This window comes from Aythya fuligula, chromosome 2 (genome assembly GCF_009819795.1).
Source record: "Aythya fuligula isolate bAytFul2 chromosome 2, bAytFul2.pri, whole genome shotgun sequence".
Taxonomy (NCBI): domain Eukaryota; kingdom Metazoa; phylum Chordata; class Aves; order Anseriformes; family Anatidae; genus Aythya; species Aythya fuligula.
In genome coordinates, this window is record NC_045560.1 from 22,780,339 (window position 1) to 22,796,007 (window position 15,669).

At 35.4% G+C, this 15,669-nt stretch overlaps 1 protein-coding gene across 1 annotated transcript; it reads right to left on the bottom strand.

The window, feature by feature from the left end:
- Positions 1-1,365: 1,365 nt before the first annotated feature.
- SLC25A40 (solute carrier family 25 member 40) lies at positions 1,366-15,638 on the bottom strand. Its single transcript, XM_032182510.1, has 10 exons — positions 15,545-15,638; positions 13,948-14,007; positions 12,949-13,055; positions 10,790-10,857; positions 9,451-9,575; positions 8,345-8,518; positions 4,854-4,963; positions 4,462-4,543; positions 2,138-2,212; positions 1,366-1,481 (listed from the first exon to the last, which is right to left on the bottom strand). Exons 1-10 carry the CDS (start codon positions 15,636-15,638, stop codon positions 1,366-1,368), a joined length of 1,011 nt encoding a protein of 336 aa, XP_032038401.1.
- Positions 15,639-15,669: the final 31 nt, after the last annotated feature.

Here is a 15,669-nt window from a genome sequence, read left to right on the forward strand (position 1 = left end):
CTGCTGTTACTGCTTTCTTTCTCTTCTACTAGAAACTCAAAATAAGGCCTAAAAGTACTTTGGAAATCACAATAGCGTAACAGTGTCAAACTCTCCTAGGGCAGTACCTCTTGTCTGCATCATATGCTGTAAACTTTGTACCTAATATCTTTACTACTAAAGTGTTTTTCAGCGTGTGCTGAATTTTCATGAAGGCCAAACACCCACTGGGATACTTTATTCATAACTGAGTAAGACTGACACCTATTTATTCAGTAAAGCACATAGAAATATGCAAAAAGTAAATAAAATAAATATCAAGCACTTATACTGAAAGTGCATTGAAGAAAGGAGGGGGGCATTGAGGAGGCAAGAAGTTCTGATTCCATAAGTGCCTACTCACAAGGGAGAGGCTGCAACAGTTCATGTGCTGTGTGTGCTATGCACCCTAGCCAGAGCTGGGAAACTGCCTTCAGGTGGATGTACACTTGAATGAAACAGGTGTTGAACCACATGTGTTTTTACCAGCAAACTTGGTCTTCAAAACCAGGTGAGCCCAGGCAAATGGCATATTGGGGAACGGAGCCTGCCTCTGTCTTAAATCTTTGTGAAATGTGCAAGCTATCACAGGTCACAAATGCGAGGGAGTATTCCTCCCCAACACCTGTACAGGCAGCTGGCTTCAGTGCCTGCATGTGCTTCAATTTCCTAGGTTGTGCACACACTACAAATATCATCTTAAACTAAAAGGTCAATGCAGCACCTGTCAGCATATTCACCATGCTCTCTGGGTTTCTAATAGGCACTGTGTATTTTTTTCCAATTTGACCTAAAGCATTTTCTGTTTTAAATGAATCTGAGAAGACTGCAAAGTATGCATTTACACAAAATACAGAGCTTCAAATAAACATACACAAAATTAAACACGTATTAACCAAGAATAAGTGAGCATTTATTGAATTCATTCTGTATCGACCTTCTTACAGCAGGATAACCAATTCATACAATGGAAGCCTAAATATTTTATAAACGCTGTTTTAAGTATCCAGCAAAATATTTAATCAGATTGAAAATTAACAGTGGCAGTTGTTAATCCTGTCCACAATGATGAAGAGTGTTTTTTCCCCTTTTAACTATCAATGAGGAACTGTCACAACACCTCTTTTTTCTTTGCTCTAGTGCAAAAGAAGTCACAGCATCTTCAATGACAGTTTCCAGATCATGTATTTTTCTTAGTCTTAAGGGGAGGGGGGGGCGGGGGGAAGTGAACAAAGTTGCATTTAGGTACTAAATGTAGTGGCAGAAAGATGCCTTGACCGATTCAGATTTGGCACAAGTTTCACCATATGTTTTTACTTCTCACAGTTGGATGAAGGAGAATGAGAATTAAGGATGTTGGTTTGATTTTTCATTTAAATGACTAAAGAAAGACTTCCCGTATTCATATGTGCTGATCATTATGGCACAGGCAGGAGCAACTTTAAACAGCCGTGGACCAACACCTGCCCAGAAAAGAAAGTATTCATTCTCATTTGTTTTCAGTCGATCACTAGTACGATTTAGGGGTCATAATGTATTGATTCCAGAGTATAGCACTGTAGAACTGGGATTCTGCGTGTCTGCATTCTTCAACATACCAACATTACTGACAGAGGCATTACCACTGTCAGAATACTCCGACCTCACCTCTGCCATCCTGTGTGGCCTGCCTGACGCAGGTGCATCATTTCTCTGCCCTTTCTGTCTCCCCACAGAGGTGGAGCAGCCTGACCTGAGGGCTGCTTTGCTCTTGTGCAGATGAGGTGGCCCCAGGGGCAGACTCTGTGCCCTCCCACAAGCAGCAGTGCAAACCTGCTGCTTGTGTGGGGCAGGCAGAGGCTACTGACCTATCAGGTAGGACAAAAAAAGGTTCAAGAAGCCCTGCATCCTGAAATGGGGGAAGACAGGCACAAAATTCTCTGTGGGTATGCATGTGTTGCTTTATATACACTATCTATTTCATAACTGACAGTGTTCAAAGAGAAGGAAACATATTTTGTGCATGTTAACATCTAACAATGATGTGTTAATTAAAATGCTATCTCGTCTGTTTTTTTTTTTGTTGTTGTTGTTGTTGTTTGTTTGTTTTGTTTTTTAGAAAGATGTCAAAAGTTTTTACCAGCAAATAATCCAGCAATCCCATTTTTAGCGACAATTTTCCTCATAACTGCCCAGGTTGATGCACTCTGTGGAACTCAACATAGTACAACAAAACAATGAATTAAATAACACATAGAATCAAACAGAAAAATATTTTTAAAAATCGGAGACAGTCAATTCAGTATGTAGTATTATCAGAGACAGTATTCAGTATGTAGTGATTAGGTTTAGTTTATCTTATGTTAATTTTATCCATACTATTTATACAGGATCTTAAATTCATACAGTATAATTATTCCTATAATATTCAAATCAAAATAGCATGACATCAAAAAAAATGTACTAATGCCTAGGGTAAAATACACAAACAGAGACAATATCCCTTTCTAGAGTAACTGACAGTGCTAAGAAAAGTTACCTTGGTTTCACATGAGTCAGTCCCTCTCTATGTCCCTTTATACATGCAGCTAGAAGAGCATTGTCATCCAGATTTTTAAATATGGTTTTTAAACAGTTTACATTTTACGGTAAACTGAATCTAAAGATAAGTTTTGAGAATTAACATAATAAGAATATATCATAAGAATGAGTATAATAATTAAGCCTAGGACACTACATTTTACATCTAAGTTTACAAAAATAAAATCCCTAAAAAATGTTGAGTTTAAGAAAGTATAAGTCTATAAGAGGTGGATTGCAGTCCCTTGTAGAGCTAATTTAGATACCATAAGCTACATAACTGCAGCAATACCACTGCATTGTAGACGTATGCAACTGTTTTAAACGGATTATTATATTTTTTTTTTTGCTATTTCACTCTGCACATGCTTTTTTCATTGATCTGTAATATAAAAGTAGCAAAGGTTCTTTTTTGTTGTTGTTGTTTTGTTGTTGTTTTTTCCCTGGCTGAAAGTTAAAATGATTTCATAGAATGCTGCAAAATGTTTTTGCAGCCATAAAGAAACAATATGTAGATGCATAGTCAGCATCCAACTCTAACAACTGGACTTGGAAAGAACTTAACCAGTACAAATCATAGCTAACCACACTGTGATTTAAAACGTATATCTGGTTAATATCAGCCTAATAAATATTTGACAGCTTCCTGTGATTCAAAGTGATATTACCAATGAATTCTTATGTTCATCAGCACAAGGGAAAAACTGAAACCCAGTAACAATTTATTTATTTTTTATTGGTCTTTGATAATTCTGCAAAAGAAACGTCTTTCAAGAAGTACACCAGAAACAAATAATTTACCCAAGAGAATGAAACCTTATGTTAAAATGTGAACAGTAAGTTTTCATGACATCTTTCTGAACCAGGGCCTTTAAATTAGTTTCTAAGCAGAAACTAATGTTTGGTTACTCAGTCTTTTTAAAGTTATTTAATCTTAAAGCCACGATCTAATGCATTTTCACATTATTGGAAGGTCCTCTGTTTCAGGTCCCAAATAATGGAAAAAAAAAAAGTTTTTAGATACAACTTGCTTGAATTGCTAGAAAATGTAGTGATGCTCTACTAAACACATTAAAAAAATTCTTTAGAGCTGCTGGAGTAGTCACTAAAACGCTCTCAAAATTAATTTATTTGAAATCACACAAAAAGAAGGTAAAAAATACAGAACCTGAGCAGAGAACTTTCTCTCTGTAGTTTAATTAAAGAATATTGTTCTGAAATAAACTGCTCATAAGAGTTCCAGTACTATTTTTATTTTCTATTACTGACTGATAGCGAATCTGAAAATATTTTTTCAATTATTTTAATCTACTCAAAACACTTTTTCAATAGAGCACTGATGATATGATTTTTTTTTTTTAAATGAAGATTTTCCCTATTTATAAATAACTTGCTTAAATGTATACAAATTTGCAGTTGGTCTGACTAACTATGATAGTTCTAGATTTTTGTGTGTGTATTTTATACCATCATATACATATACATTATATATACATGGTACTCTATTTGCACCTTCTTCCTACTCTCTGTCATTGATAAGATACTGTATTTATCCTAGGAGATAAAAATTATCCTATAAGGTGTAAAAATTTGGAAAAGAAAAAAGGCCTAGTAACAGAATTTTTAAATAAACATTAGAAGAGAAATACTTAAAATTCCTACCAAAAATCCATATACCTAAATATTATGTTTTATTTTTTAATTCTTTACCATTGCTAAGAGAACCAGCTTCATTGAATGTATCGAACACAAGTATTATTATTAAACAGTTCTACAGAAATTGCTGAGCAATTTGAACTAAAGAGAATTATGGGTGTTCAACAACAAACATGGCTGAAGACAGTCTGAGAAAGCTGTGTAACAACGTAATTAACAGCACCTTACTTTTTAAGGTCTCACTCTCCCAAAGTTCAGTCTGCCTATGTGTTTTCACTACATCAAATGGCAGAGTTATGACAGCTGCAATCTATTAAGAAAAAATATATAGTTTTTAACATTATATCACCAGCAATTGAAATTTAATTAAAATTACATTAAACCATACACATGTTAAAACTAGATTTATTATTCCTAGCACTTGATATTATTGAAGTCTTGTATCTCAGAACATTATAAATTATTCAGATATACCTAATCAACTTGAATGCCAGGCCATGTGTGTTTAAACACCAAAACAAACGTAGTTTCTGAGAGAACCATGCAAAACCATACCAACTATAAATAGCTTATCAGCAACAATAATAAGAGTAGAACTAGAAACAAAAAGACATACTTACAGAGCCAGATGCTGCCCCAGAAGTAAAAGCAATAAAAAATGTTGGTTCGTGTGCACCAAGATTCTTGCACATCATCTTCTTGAAGCGTTCGTAATTATACCAGTACATTGCTATGGTTATAAAACAAATGAACAAACAAACAAACAAACCTTGCATTACAGCACATTGGTATCTCAAACACAGAAATTCAGTACAATTCTTTTACTGACTGAAGATGCAAGAATTCTACTGTGACAACAGGAACAAAGAGAAACAAAAGCTGAAAACAAACTAAAAGTGTTCTCTGTTACAATCCATTGATAGCTCCCCCAGCTCCCATTATGGGATTCCCTTTGGAATATACACATATTCCAAATTTCTTCATATAATTCAAATTACCCTGATCATTTTGTCATTCCCATAAAGTAACTCCTACCTTAATACAATCTAACACGAGCACTGCAAAACTCATATAACATTTTTTTTGTAAATGTGATTTAGTATGAATCAACAAGTAAGTTTTTGATTATTTCCTATGTATTCAGGGATATTTTACACATTTCATAGATCTCTCTAATTCTACAAAAACGTGTTTCATACAAGATGAAAGGTTCCTCAGGGCTGTCTCATACTCTTGAGACACAGAGTATAGCATTTCATTTGGCACAAGCAGGAAATAAGTTTTTGCTCTCTGGAATCACTAAGGGGAGGCTTGCCTTTGAAAGTCCTCACAGAGGCATTCTGAGGCGCAACTTCTAGGAAGAACATCTGTTTCTGTTCTGATGAAATAAACTACACTCTTTCTACTTTGAGTTTCAGTTAGAATGCAGATGCTACTGAGCTGATTCCTGGTTGCAGTTGGTTAAATAAATGCTACAAATGACAGTTGCAGTTGAAAGGTGGCTGTGCCTCGTTCAGCACTGAGTTCTGTAGGTGGTGGCAGCAGAGATATATCAAAGTGTTTCCTTGCTGTGGAAACCACAAGCCTCCAAAGTTTTGCAAAAGCAAACATAAGTGGTATCTCAGAAGGGTTTGAGGAAAACCTGCTAGTGAAATGTATGTAACCCTAATTTAGTATAAATTGTCAAAATCCAAGCCTTTGAGCACTTGCAAGATTCCCTTCCCTGCATACCTTTCACATTTATGTTCTCTGCAACATTGCTTGATGAATGACTAAACTATTATCATTAACCCAATTCTTGTGCTTATGGACATCCACAGCTTAAGTCTTATTTAGTCAGCTAGCTGTCCAGGGAACCTTCTTGAAACATATCATTCACACTCGGGCTAGAACACAGTGGGGTTCTAATCATGCTGTGCTGTTGGTATGGTCATTCTGTGCTACCTGAGTGTTCTCAAAGAGCAGCTTCTTTCTTAATACAAATTGTTACACTGGCTTGAATTCCTCTAGAAAAAGCTAACTTGAGCAAACTGCAGCAAAGGCACAGACTGTGCTGTAAAAACACCAGGAGCCTGCTGTTGGTATATCACTCAAAGAAAAGTGCTATGACTGAAGGTAGTGGGGGAGCACACCTTGACTGCATAGAGAGTACTTATAAGGAAAAAAAATGATTAGAAAATAGGTTTTGAAATGGCATTAATCAAGATTAAACACCCATAGTTTTATGTCATCAGAGTTTTGTGGCATTTAATGTTGGCATTAAAACAAAATCCATTTTCCTTCACTCATGCACCAAATTGCCTGCTCATTCCTGGCTCTTTAATGACAATCCTTAACTTAAAAGGCAGTAGCTGCATGCTAACATATGCCTCTGCCTCTCCAGCATCCCACTAGGGCCTATGTAGGATTGGGCACAGACAAGTGCCTGCTGGCTTTAAGTGAATGCCAGAGCAGCATGGAGATTGACTTAAAATCAGTGGAGAGGTTTTGGAGTGCTGGAAGGACAGCAGGCATGGATGTAAGAATCTGTAAAGAACACACACACATCACTGTAGTGCTCTTTCCATTCTGTTAAAAGTAATAAAGGCTGACTGGCTCCTGCCATGTTGATACAGACAAAAATCAGTAAGAGAACAAGAGTGTCTACCTGAATTCAGACAACAGGAATCAGATGAAAATTTTTAGAGCTGCCTTCTGAAGCTTAGCAGAAGAGCCTAAAGGAATGATGCACTTGGCAGACAGGGAAAACAAGTAAATTACAAATAAATATTGAACAGGAAGCCCCTTAAGCAAAAGCTTCAGATGCATTCTGAATTCTGTTATCTAAGCGTTAGAGAAAGCATGTTGCCACAGGTTCAGAAGCCTCCCCTATGACAAAAGGCTAAATTAAGTCCCATTGAGGACCACCATCCTTAAGCAGGAAATACAGTCTAAGCTCATTTTTCAAACTCCTACAGATCACAAAGCAAAAGAAAACAGGGTATTATTCATTCTGAAAACAAAACAGCTGAAATAACAGTTAAATGAGTTAACAGAACTAAGTTAAGTGTCCTTTTTAATTAAGTAATCATCCCCACTCATCATGCAGTTGCTTTGTTCACAGCCAATTTAAAATTTTCTCAAGGTCTGCATCTAAATGTACTCTAATCCCGTAGGAGTTCAAACCAATGAGTGCTCCACCAGACTGTTTAGAAGCACCAATTAAATTAGACTTTGGATTATTTTATGAATGAGATAAGAGAACAAAGAAGAACAAAGATACCAGGACAAATCCTTCAAGGGTTTTCTGCCTCCAAAAATGGGTTTGAAGCATTTTTTGGGGGGCCAACACAAAGTGTTCAAAGTTGTTATTCCTGATACTTCCCGAGGAACAGAAAACAACTGATGCTTGATGATCCACAAGTGTTCTGACAGGGAAGGGTTCTCACCGCTGACATTAACAGCTGGGAACACTGTCCTTAAGCAGTCTTGTCCAGTTACCTCTGTAGGTCCAGAGACAGCAGAGCTTTAACAATATGGGAGAAACTACCATTTCCCCCGTTACAGTTATCTTAAAGAATAGAATAAGACTAGCTATGCTCTGGATCAGACTTTTTCTTTTAGGCTTTCAGCTTTGAAGCTTCACTAACAAGTTGTGCTCTAGCTTCATCTTCTTTTGGAGCAGTTACACGAACTATTTCATCTTGGTAACAAAAATGTCTGAGGACACTAGTGTGTCACCCTGTATTTGTACATGTTTTCAGGATCAAGGATCAGAACACATAGATGCAGCATGTCCCTCTATAAGGAAATAGCTACTATACCTACAATAGAAAAAAAACCCTACTGAAAGTCTTCAAAAGTGTTCATTACATAAGCTAAAGATGAGAAAAAAGAGTCTGAATATGGATAAAAAGCAAGTAACAAAGAACCCTATCTGGCATTCACAAACACACACACACACACAAAAAAAAAAAAAAAAAAAAGAAAAAGCACTCAAATGATAACAAGTAAATCTCAGTCCTTCTTAAAGATAACCATTAAAATTACATAAAAAATAGAAAGAGTCTTAAAGTAATCATGAATAGATATGTCTTACACAACACAATATTGCACCTGAAATAAACCCCACCTGAGAAAGGCACGTCTCTCAGAACAGTAGAACTCCAGCCTCTCCACAGGGAAAGCCACCCATCTCTCGCCACTTTACTACTGATGCACATGTGCAGTTGCTTGTAAGACAACTTCCGATACTGCATTCTAGTTCTGATCAGCTCCAGGGGGCTCACTACAGTAACTGAACCGACTGAAAATGAGAGAAATGTGAGCTGTTTAAAAACTGAGATTTACTATTAATATTCCATGAACATTAAAAAGTCAAGTTTCACATTGCTTTAAATATTCGATTCATAGAATCATAGAATTATTTGGATTGTAAGGGACCTTAAAGATCACCCAGTTCCAGCCCCCTGCCATGCGCAGGGACACCTCCCAGCAGACCAGGTTGCCCAAAGCCCCATCCAGCCTGGCCTTCAACACCTCCAGGGATGGGGCATCCACAGCTTCTCTTGGCAGCCTGTGCCAGGGTCTCACCACCCTCCGAGTGAAGAATTTCTTCTTTATATCTAATCTAAGCCTATCTTCTTTTAGTTCAAAGCCATTACGCCTTGTCCTGTCACTCCATTCCCTGACGAAGAAATCCTCCCCATCTTTCCTGTAGGCCCCCTTTAGGTACTGGCAGGCCATTGTAAGGTCTCCCTGGAGCTTTCTCTTCTCATGTTGAGCTTCTCAGCCACCAACACCCCCAGGTCCTTCTCTTCAGGGCAGCTCTCAATCCATTCTCCACCCAGCCTGTATTTGTGCTTGGGATTGCCCTGGCCCAGGTGCAGAACCTTGCACTTGGCCTTGTTGAACCTCATGAGGTTCGCACAGGCCCAAGCCTGCAAAGGTCCCCAGCATAACAGTTGTTATTCTACCATTCGCTCTCACAGCTGTCACAAGTAGAATATGGAACTACACCTTCAGAGGTTTCTAAGAAAGCTCCAAAAGACCCAAGCTACTTTTACAATAGATGGGGAAAAGGATAAACAAAAGTAAGAAAATATAAAAGCAAATACAGTAAAAATAAAACCAGTACAAGCCCAATTGTCATTTTGGGCTGTTAAAAAGAAACAGAAAAATAAAAGAGCGTACAGATATTTTATTTCATTTTTTTGCTTTAAACAGATGGGTACTTACATCTGCTTAAGGAACCTGCAACTATTGGAATGTGGTCATTATCCTTTCCTAGTCTAGACTTCAGAGCTTCACTCAGTTGGTCATAGCAGGTGAAATAGATCACTGTGGTAGGAAGTGCCATTATTCTAAAATAAAAGAGAAGGAATTTAAATTAATACAAAGAAAGCAGGAGCTTAAAGTCAGCCATCTTGTGTGGATATTTTGCTGAAAAAAAGAAATCAAATTTTTAGCTGTGAGCTGTTATGTATAAAGAAAAAGCATTAATTACATAGCTTTGATTCACTGCCTCTAGTTCACAGTTTCAAAATCACAAATTTCCTAGTTTTCCTAGTTTTCTAGTTTTTCACATTATTAGGAAAAAAATAAATAAAATGATGGTGGATTATCTGCCAAAATGTATTTCATGTCAGCTTCAGAACTGTTTCAATAAAGGAATGGAATTGAAAGATCTGAATAAGAAGCAAACAAACCTTATGGACCTCACTAATCTTACATTTTTATTCATTTAACAAGTGGAAGACTGTTTTCTCTATCTTAATCAACAATTATGATTTAATAAGAAGTGTGCCAGTGTGTTCCACTAGGTTCTGTGACTAGGAATGGGATGACTCTTAAGTAACATTCAGTGTTTTACAAGATGCAATTTTAATACACGTTACATTTGACCACTTTCTTGGATCACTCATGGAGGAAGACGTAATTATAGAGGTCTTAGTTACTATCTGTACCAGGTTAATATAATAATAAAAGACAAATCAGATTGAGGCTGTTTGTCCTAAAAAGAAGGTCATGTGGAGACTTGATAATATTTAAATACGTAAATTGCTCTTGTAGAGAGAAAAGTACTTTACATGGCAAAGTTGGACAGAAAACAAACAAACGAACAAGAAACCAATATCGTTATTTGCAAGAAGATTCAAGGTAGATGTTTTAAAAAAATGTAAATATGGGTAATGAGGTACAAGACTGGAGTGTCTGTGGAAACAGCTGTGTTGCTTATTGCAGGTCATCAGTAACAATCTAGGACAGCAAATATCTGTCAAAGTCTAACATTCTCTGATGATCATGTTTGATCCTGTGATTTGCTAATGCTGTCAAGGGGATAGTTACAGTAAGGTTACCACTTCTAAAAGGCAGAATGAAAAGACTGATGTCCCTGTTTAAGTACTGGGAATACATCAAAGAGGTTTCCAGGAGAAATTTCAAGAACTGGCAGAAATTATACTGTCTCCAGATGTTTACCAAAGTTTTAAAATCACTTATTTTTCTAAAAATGAAGTAAACTTTGACAGCACAATCCATAAATTTTTATCAATAATAAAAATAAAATTCGACTTACAGTGTTGGTGGAAGTCCACTCCACAGTGATTTAATTCCTTCTATTTTAATAATTTTTACAAATGCATCCTAAAAAATATAACCAGGCAAAGAATAATAATTAGCTGCAAAGCTTTTATTAAAAATATGTTTCTAAAATTGCTTATCATTCTAGGATCAAAATTTTGTAATTTCTTGTGCTAGCTATCAAATTTAATTATACAAATGGTACCACTGAAGTGAACAGAAATATTTGTGCTTGAAATTATGAACTTCCTTCAAATTTTACTGGGCCAAAGCAGAAAGTTTTTGTCTGTTACTGACAGCCCTGTGAATAAGCTGTTTTCAGAACAAATACAGCACAGCAACAATATATGGAAACTCCCCCAAACCAGTCAACTAAAATATTTTTTCAGTAAATAACAAAATTTCTAGGTATGAAATAGAAATTCACTTTTCCTGATTCTTCAACACTTGCTTTCTCTGACAAGGCGACAAAATATTTTCAAAATATACATGCTATACAATACACCTGGAAGCTTACAACTATTATCACAGCTGTCCCATGCATTTCCCAATCCACTGACAGCAGAGAATCACTGGACTTTGAAGGACATTCAAATAAAATCATCTTCAAAAGACAAACTTCCAAATATTAGGATAACTAATATTCTTAAACTTTTTTTGGGGAAGAAACTGAGATTTGATGGAGTTATGCCCTTATTACAAGGCCTCAGAAGATACAGAGCTGACAGGCCACAAAACAACTTTGAATTGGACTCAAAGGAAGAAAAAGGCAAAGAGCTTTAGAGGACACAGCTTTGATGGACAGGTCAGCTGAGCATGGTGAAAACAGAGACAATTTATCAAGCCTGACTTGAAAAAATGGAGCTTTGAGATACCCCAAATGTCTTAACACAATTTGACAAAAAAAGACATTTTAGAGAAAGAAAAATTCAGAAAAAGGTATACTAGGATCTTGTTTTCTCTCTGTTTATTCTGTATCTGTTAGTATCAAACATATGCTAAATATTAACATATGTATAAATAATTATTATAAATATATAAAATGTATATATACACAAATATAAGTAAATCATAAATAAAATATAAATAAAATATAAATAAATATAATTATAAATGGAGAATCAACAAATAGACAATCCAGAAAGTTACAAATAGAAGATTGGAGAAAAAATGCAACTAAATCCAGTGCCTGTGCACCCTATTTATATACCTTAATACTTGTATGGGCAAATACAGCAGAACATTTTTATAGTTCTAGCGTTGGCAAATGACAATGTCCACAACATTTTTTTTTTACTGCATAATTGGTCAGGTCTTGTTATTTACTTTTCTTGTTGTTGTTGTTGCTGTTATTTACTTTTTTTTTTTTTTTTTTTTTTTTTTAATGAAAGGAAGTCCAGTGATATGACAGTCATTCTTCATGAATTACCTTTTCATAACAAAACTGGGCATATAATAATGTCAGTGAGAAAACTAAGCGGTTTTCTAAAAATTATACAGTAAAGTTAATTGAAAGCTTCAGGCAAGTTATTAATTAAAAAAAAAATAACACCGTAAAACCATTCAAGTAGACATTTCACGAACATTTCATTCTTCTCAAATATTTAATTCTGAAAAATCCTTGATCCCTAATTTAATTGCATAGTCAAACAAAATGTTGATTAATGAGGCAGCATCGACATCACTGACATCAGTTCTGTTTCAGGTGTCTGGGTAAGTCCTAGTCTTACAAGTTACATTGGGTCCAGAACCTAACACATGAACTTAACTTTAAAAAACTATCTGCATCATTCATTCATTTCAAGAGCATACTGGGAAGTCTACAGACAGAAGAGACATAAACAGGTAGAGACAATCAGTACCTGCAATCAACAACTATCAGCAATATAGTTCAAATGGGGAAAATAAAACTTTAGAGACAGTACTGGGTGAGGAATGCTGTGCAGCTGCTCTCTTTTTTGTCTTATGAAAGGAATTTGTATTTTCATGAAGGTATCATTAATCGCTATCTAAACTACGCAGTGTAACTGCATGAATACCCTCTCAAATGATAAAAGGTTCTACTAGAACTTAAAATAAATAAATAAATTTACAGTATGCCATTTAGAAAATGTTTACAATGTGCAATTTAATATAAAAATGAATTGTTCTTACCAATGTCCCTTTGAAATGCCCATTTTTCTTATACCAGCCTTTGCTGTCCCCACTCTCACAAACACATATATGATCCATAAGGCCACTGGAGTATACAAAACACTTTCCTAATGAAATGGTGTATAAGAATATAGTTAATAATTGTAAGATTGTTCTCACTTAGCAGCAGTTCCAAACTGGATACAGTAGCAAGATAGATTTATTTCTGGTTAGACAAACAGGAACAAAATAACTTTGGAAAGGCAATGTCAATGACCTAGGTAAAGGAAAGGAGAAAACAAATGTACTTCTCAGAGTGCCAGACTAAATGGAACTGCTCGCACTTGCAGAAGGAGACAAGTTTATGTTACACTACCATCTGCTGAAGTGCAGCAACAGTGACATCCAAATATTCAGTGCAAATATTCATCTCAACATACAACATGGAACTTCCACAGAAGTCATCTCCTTTCCTTTTTAATGTCATTTATTAATTACAATTAAATAGTAGGAATCATTGGCATATCCTTGATTACACAATGTATTAATCTATCAAGAACCTAGGCGACAAGTGACTGTGGTAAGACTCACTACTCTTTTTCAAATCTCTTTGGATTCTGGAGGAGAGGAACTTTGATATAGCATCATGATCATATAAGCCTTCTGATGAAATATGACTTATTTAGTAATAGATTTTTTTTTTCCTCAATTGAGTAATAATCGTACATTTCTTCCACAATGAGAATATTGAGGAAGAGAGAAAATATAGCCTATTTTAAATGATATATATTTATGAGATTTTTTCCACTATCACTGTTTTGCCACTTTCAGTGACACATATTTTCTTTAACAAGTTTAGTATTTATTTATTATTTTTTTTCCTCCACTGACTCTGAAGAAACAAATGCAACTACTGGAAACAAATAAAGCCATTCTGCTGCTTAGCATTTTTATAATTATCAGGTAAGTGTAACAGCAAAGATTGAAGAGTGTCCTCAATTACAGCACGTTTTAATTTACCTTTGGGGAATGGATTGCTTTGGGCTTGCAGTCGAGTTTTGACAACATCAAGAGGAGTTACTAAAATGAAACAAAGGAGCCATTTAGAAACCTTGTATACTCTGAAAAGAAGCTATAGAGGCCTCATCATGAACTTCTACAAAAACAAAACAAAACAAACAAACAAACAAAAAAAAAACTGTTTTACAAGGAAATAAGCCAGAAACAAACAAACAAACAAACAAAATCTACGTATATATCCTGTGTTTGCAAGTGACTAAATAAATCTTTTCTAGTTTGCTAACAGTTGCACTGACAACAAATTTTAGAGATACAAAAAGCTCTTCGAAAAGCCATTGTGTCATCTTGTATGAAAGTGTTAAAAGTTGTGCTATTACGCTCTACCGGTAATGATTTGTAAATGGTATACCACAAGGCATGTAAGATAAGGTTTTGGCCTCAAGCATATTATTCTGTCATTATACCATAAGTCATATGCCAGTTATACCATAAGATGGTAGGAAAAAATATTACAACATTTTATTTATTTTTATTTATTTTTTTACAGTAAAATATTTCAGCACTTTTCATATGTTTATTCTTTTCTGTTAAACTGATTTTAATAGCAATGTTCAAAGGAAAAACGTTAAATTTGTGATTCTCTTTCCTCTGTCTAGAGGAGATCCAAAACTTTAGAGCTATTGAAAAGTAAATGAAGCTTTAGTGAACATTTTATCGATTTCCCTCCAGAACTTGATCTTTTTACAGGCAGAGATATTGAACACTGTGGTGTCAGCTGGACCACTCTTCAGCCTCTCCTGATTACATTGACTCACGGCTACCTATGTACAAGCAGCTAGTGCCACCTGAGTCTGTAAGGTATCCAAAATATCAATAGCATTGACATATATAACACAGGATCTACAACTTTATTAAGCAGCCGCTGGAGGCTAGGTCAAATACTCTAGCATCTGTTTTATTTGCCTAGAATCACTGGACACGTGGTATAATGACAGAATAAAAAGAGTATGAATTTGACAAGGTCCTAGGTAAAATACTATTTCATAAAAATTTGGAAGATTTGGGGTGGGGGTATCCAGATTATCCAGAATTTTGAAATACTATCAAAAAGCTATCTTTAAAACTGCTTAGGGAAAGCAAACAATAAAATACTTTAACAGTATAGGACACCACAGCAAATAAATTGATCTTACTACTGAAGTGGTAACATGAAGAGGACCTTTCACAGTGGCATGTCTTGCAGGATTCATTTTGTACTGTAAACCTTCATTTAAAATCTATTTTTAAACAGCAGAAAGTACGGAAAACTTTCAGAAGGCAGGCAATAAATTACCACACCAAAAGACATAGAATTAAAGAGTTAAAATTGCTGTTATTTTCAGTAGTGGTTAACAATTACCAAGGACAGGAAAGATTTCAGTTAACCACCATGTTTTTTAAAATACAAAAGAATTATGAGAAAACTATCTAAAACCACCCTTATTAAACATGTTAGCAGAAGTTTATAAACCACATATATGCAGACATCTTGCTGAATTGAACTGAAGAGTGATCACTTTGCAAAGATTCTCTCTGTGGCAAGCTTAATAAGCCTTACCAAATAATGATGTAATTATAGCTCCACAACAAGAAGCTATTGCTTGCTGAATACTGGTTGTTTTACTGAAGTTACTATTACTCATTTCAGACATGGCTTTATCCTTGGAGAAGAAAAACCTGTCA

Excerpts from the sequence above, each read along its gene's own strand:
- SLC25A40 (XM_032182510.1), bottom strand. The coding sequence starts at position 15,638 with ATGTCTGAAATGAGTAATAGTAACTTCAGTAAAACAACCAGTATTCAG. Across the intron at positions 9,576-10,789 it reads AGTGGACTTCCACCAACACT|AATAATGGCACTTCCTACCA; the intron begins GTAAGTCGAATT and ends CTTTTATTTTAG. Across the intron at positions 1,482-2,137 it reads GATTGCTGGATTATTTGCTG|GTGTTGGTCCACGGCTGTTT; the intron begins GTAAAAACTTTT and ends TTTTCTGGGCAG.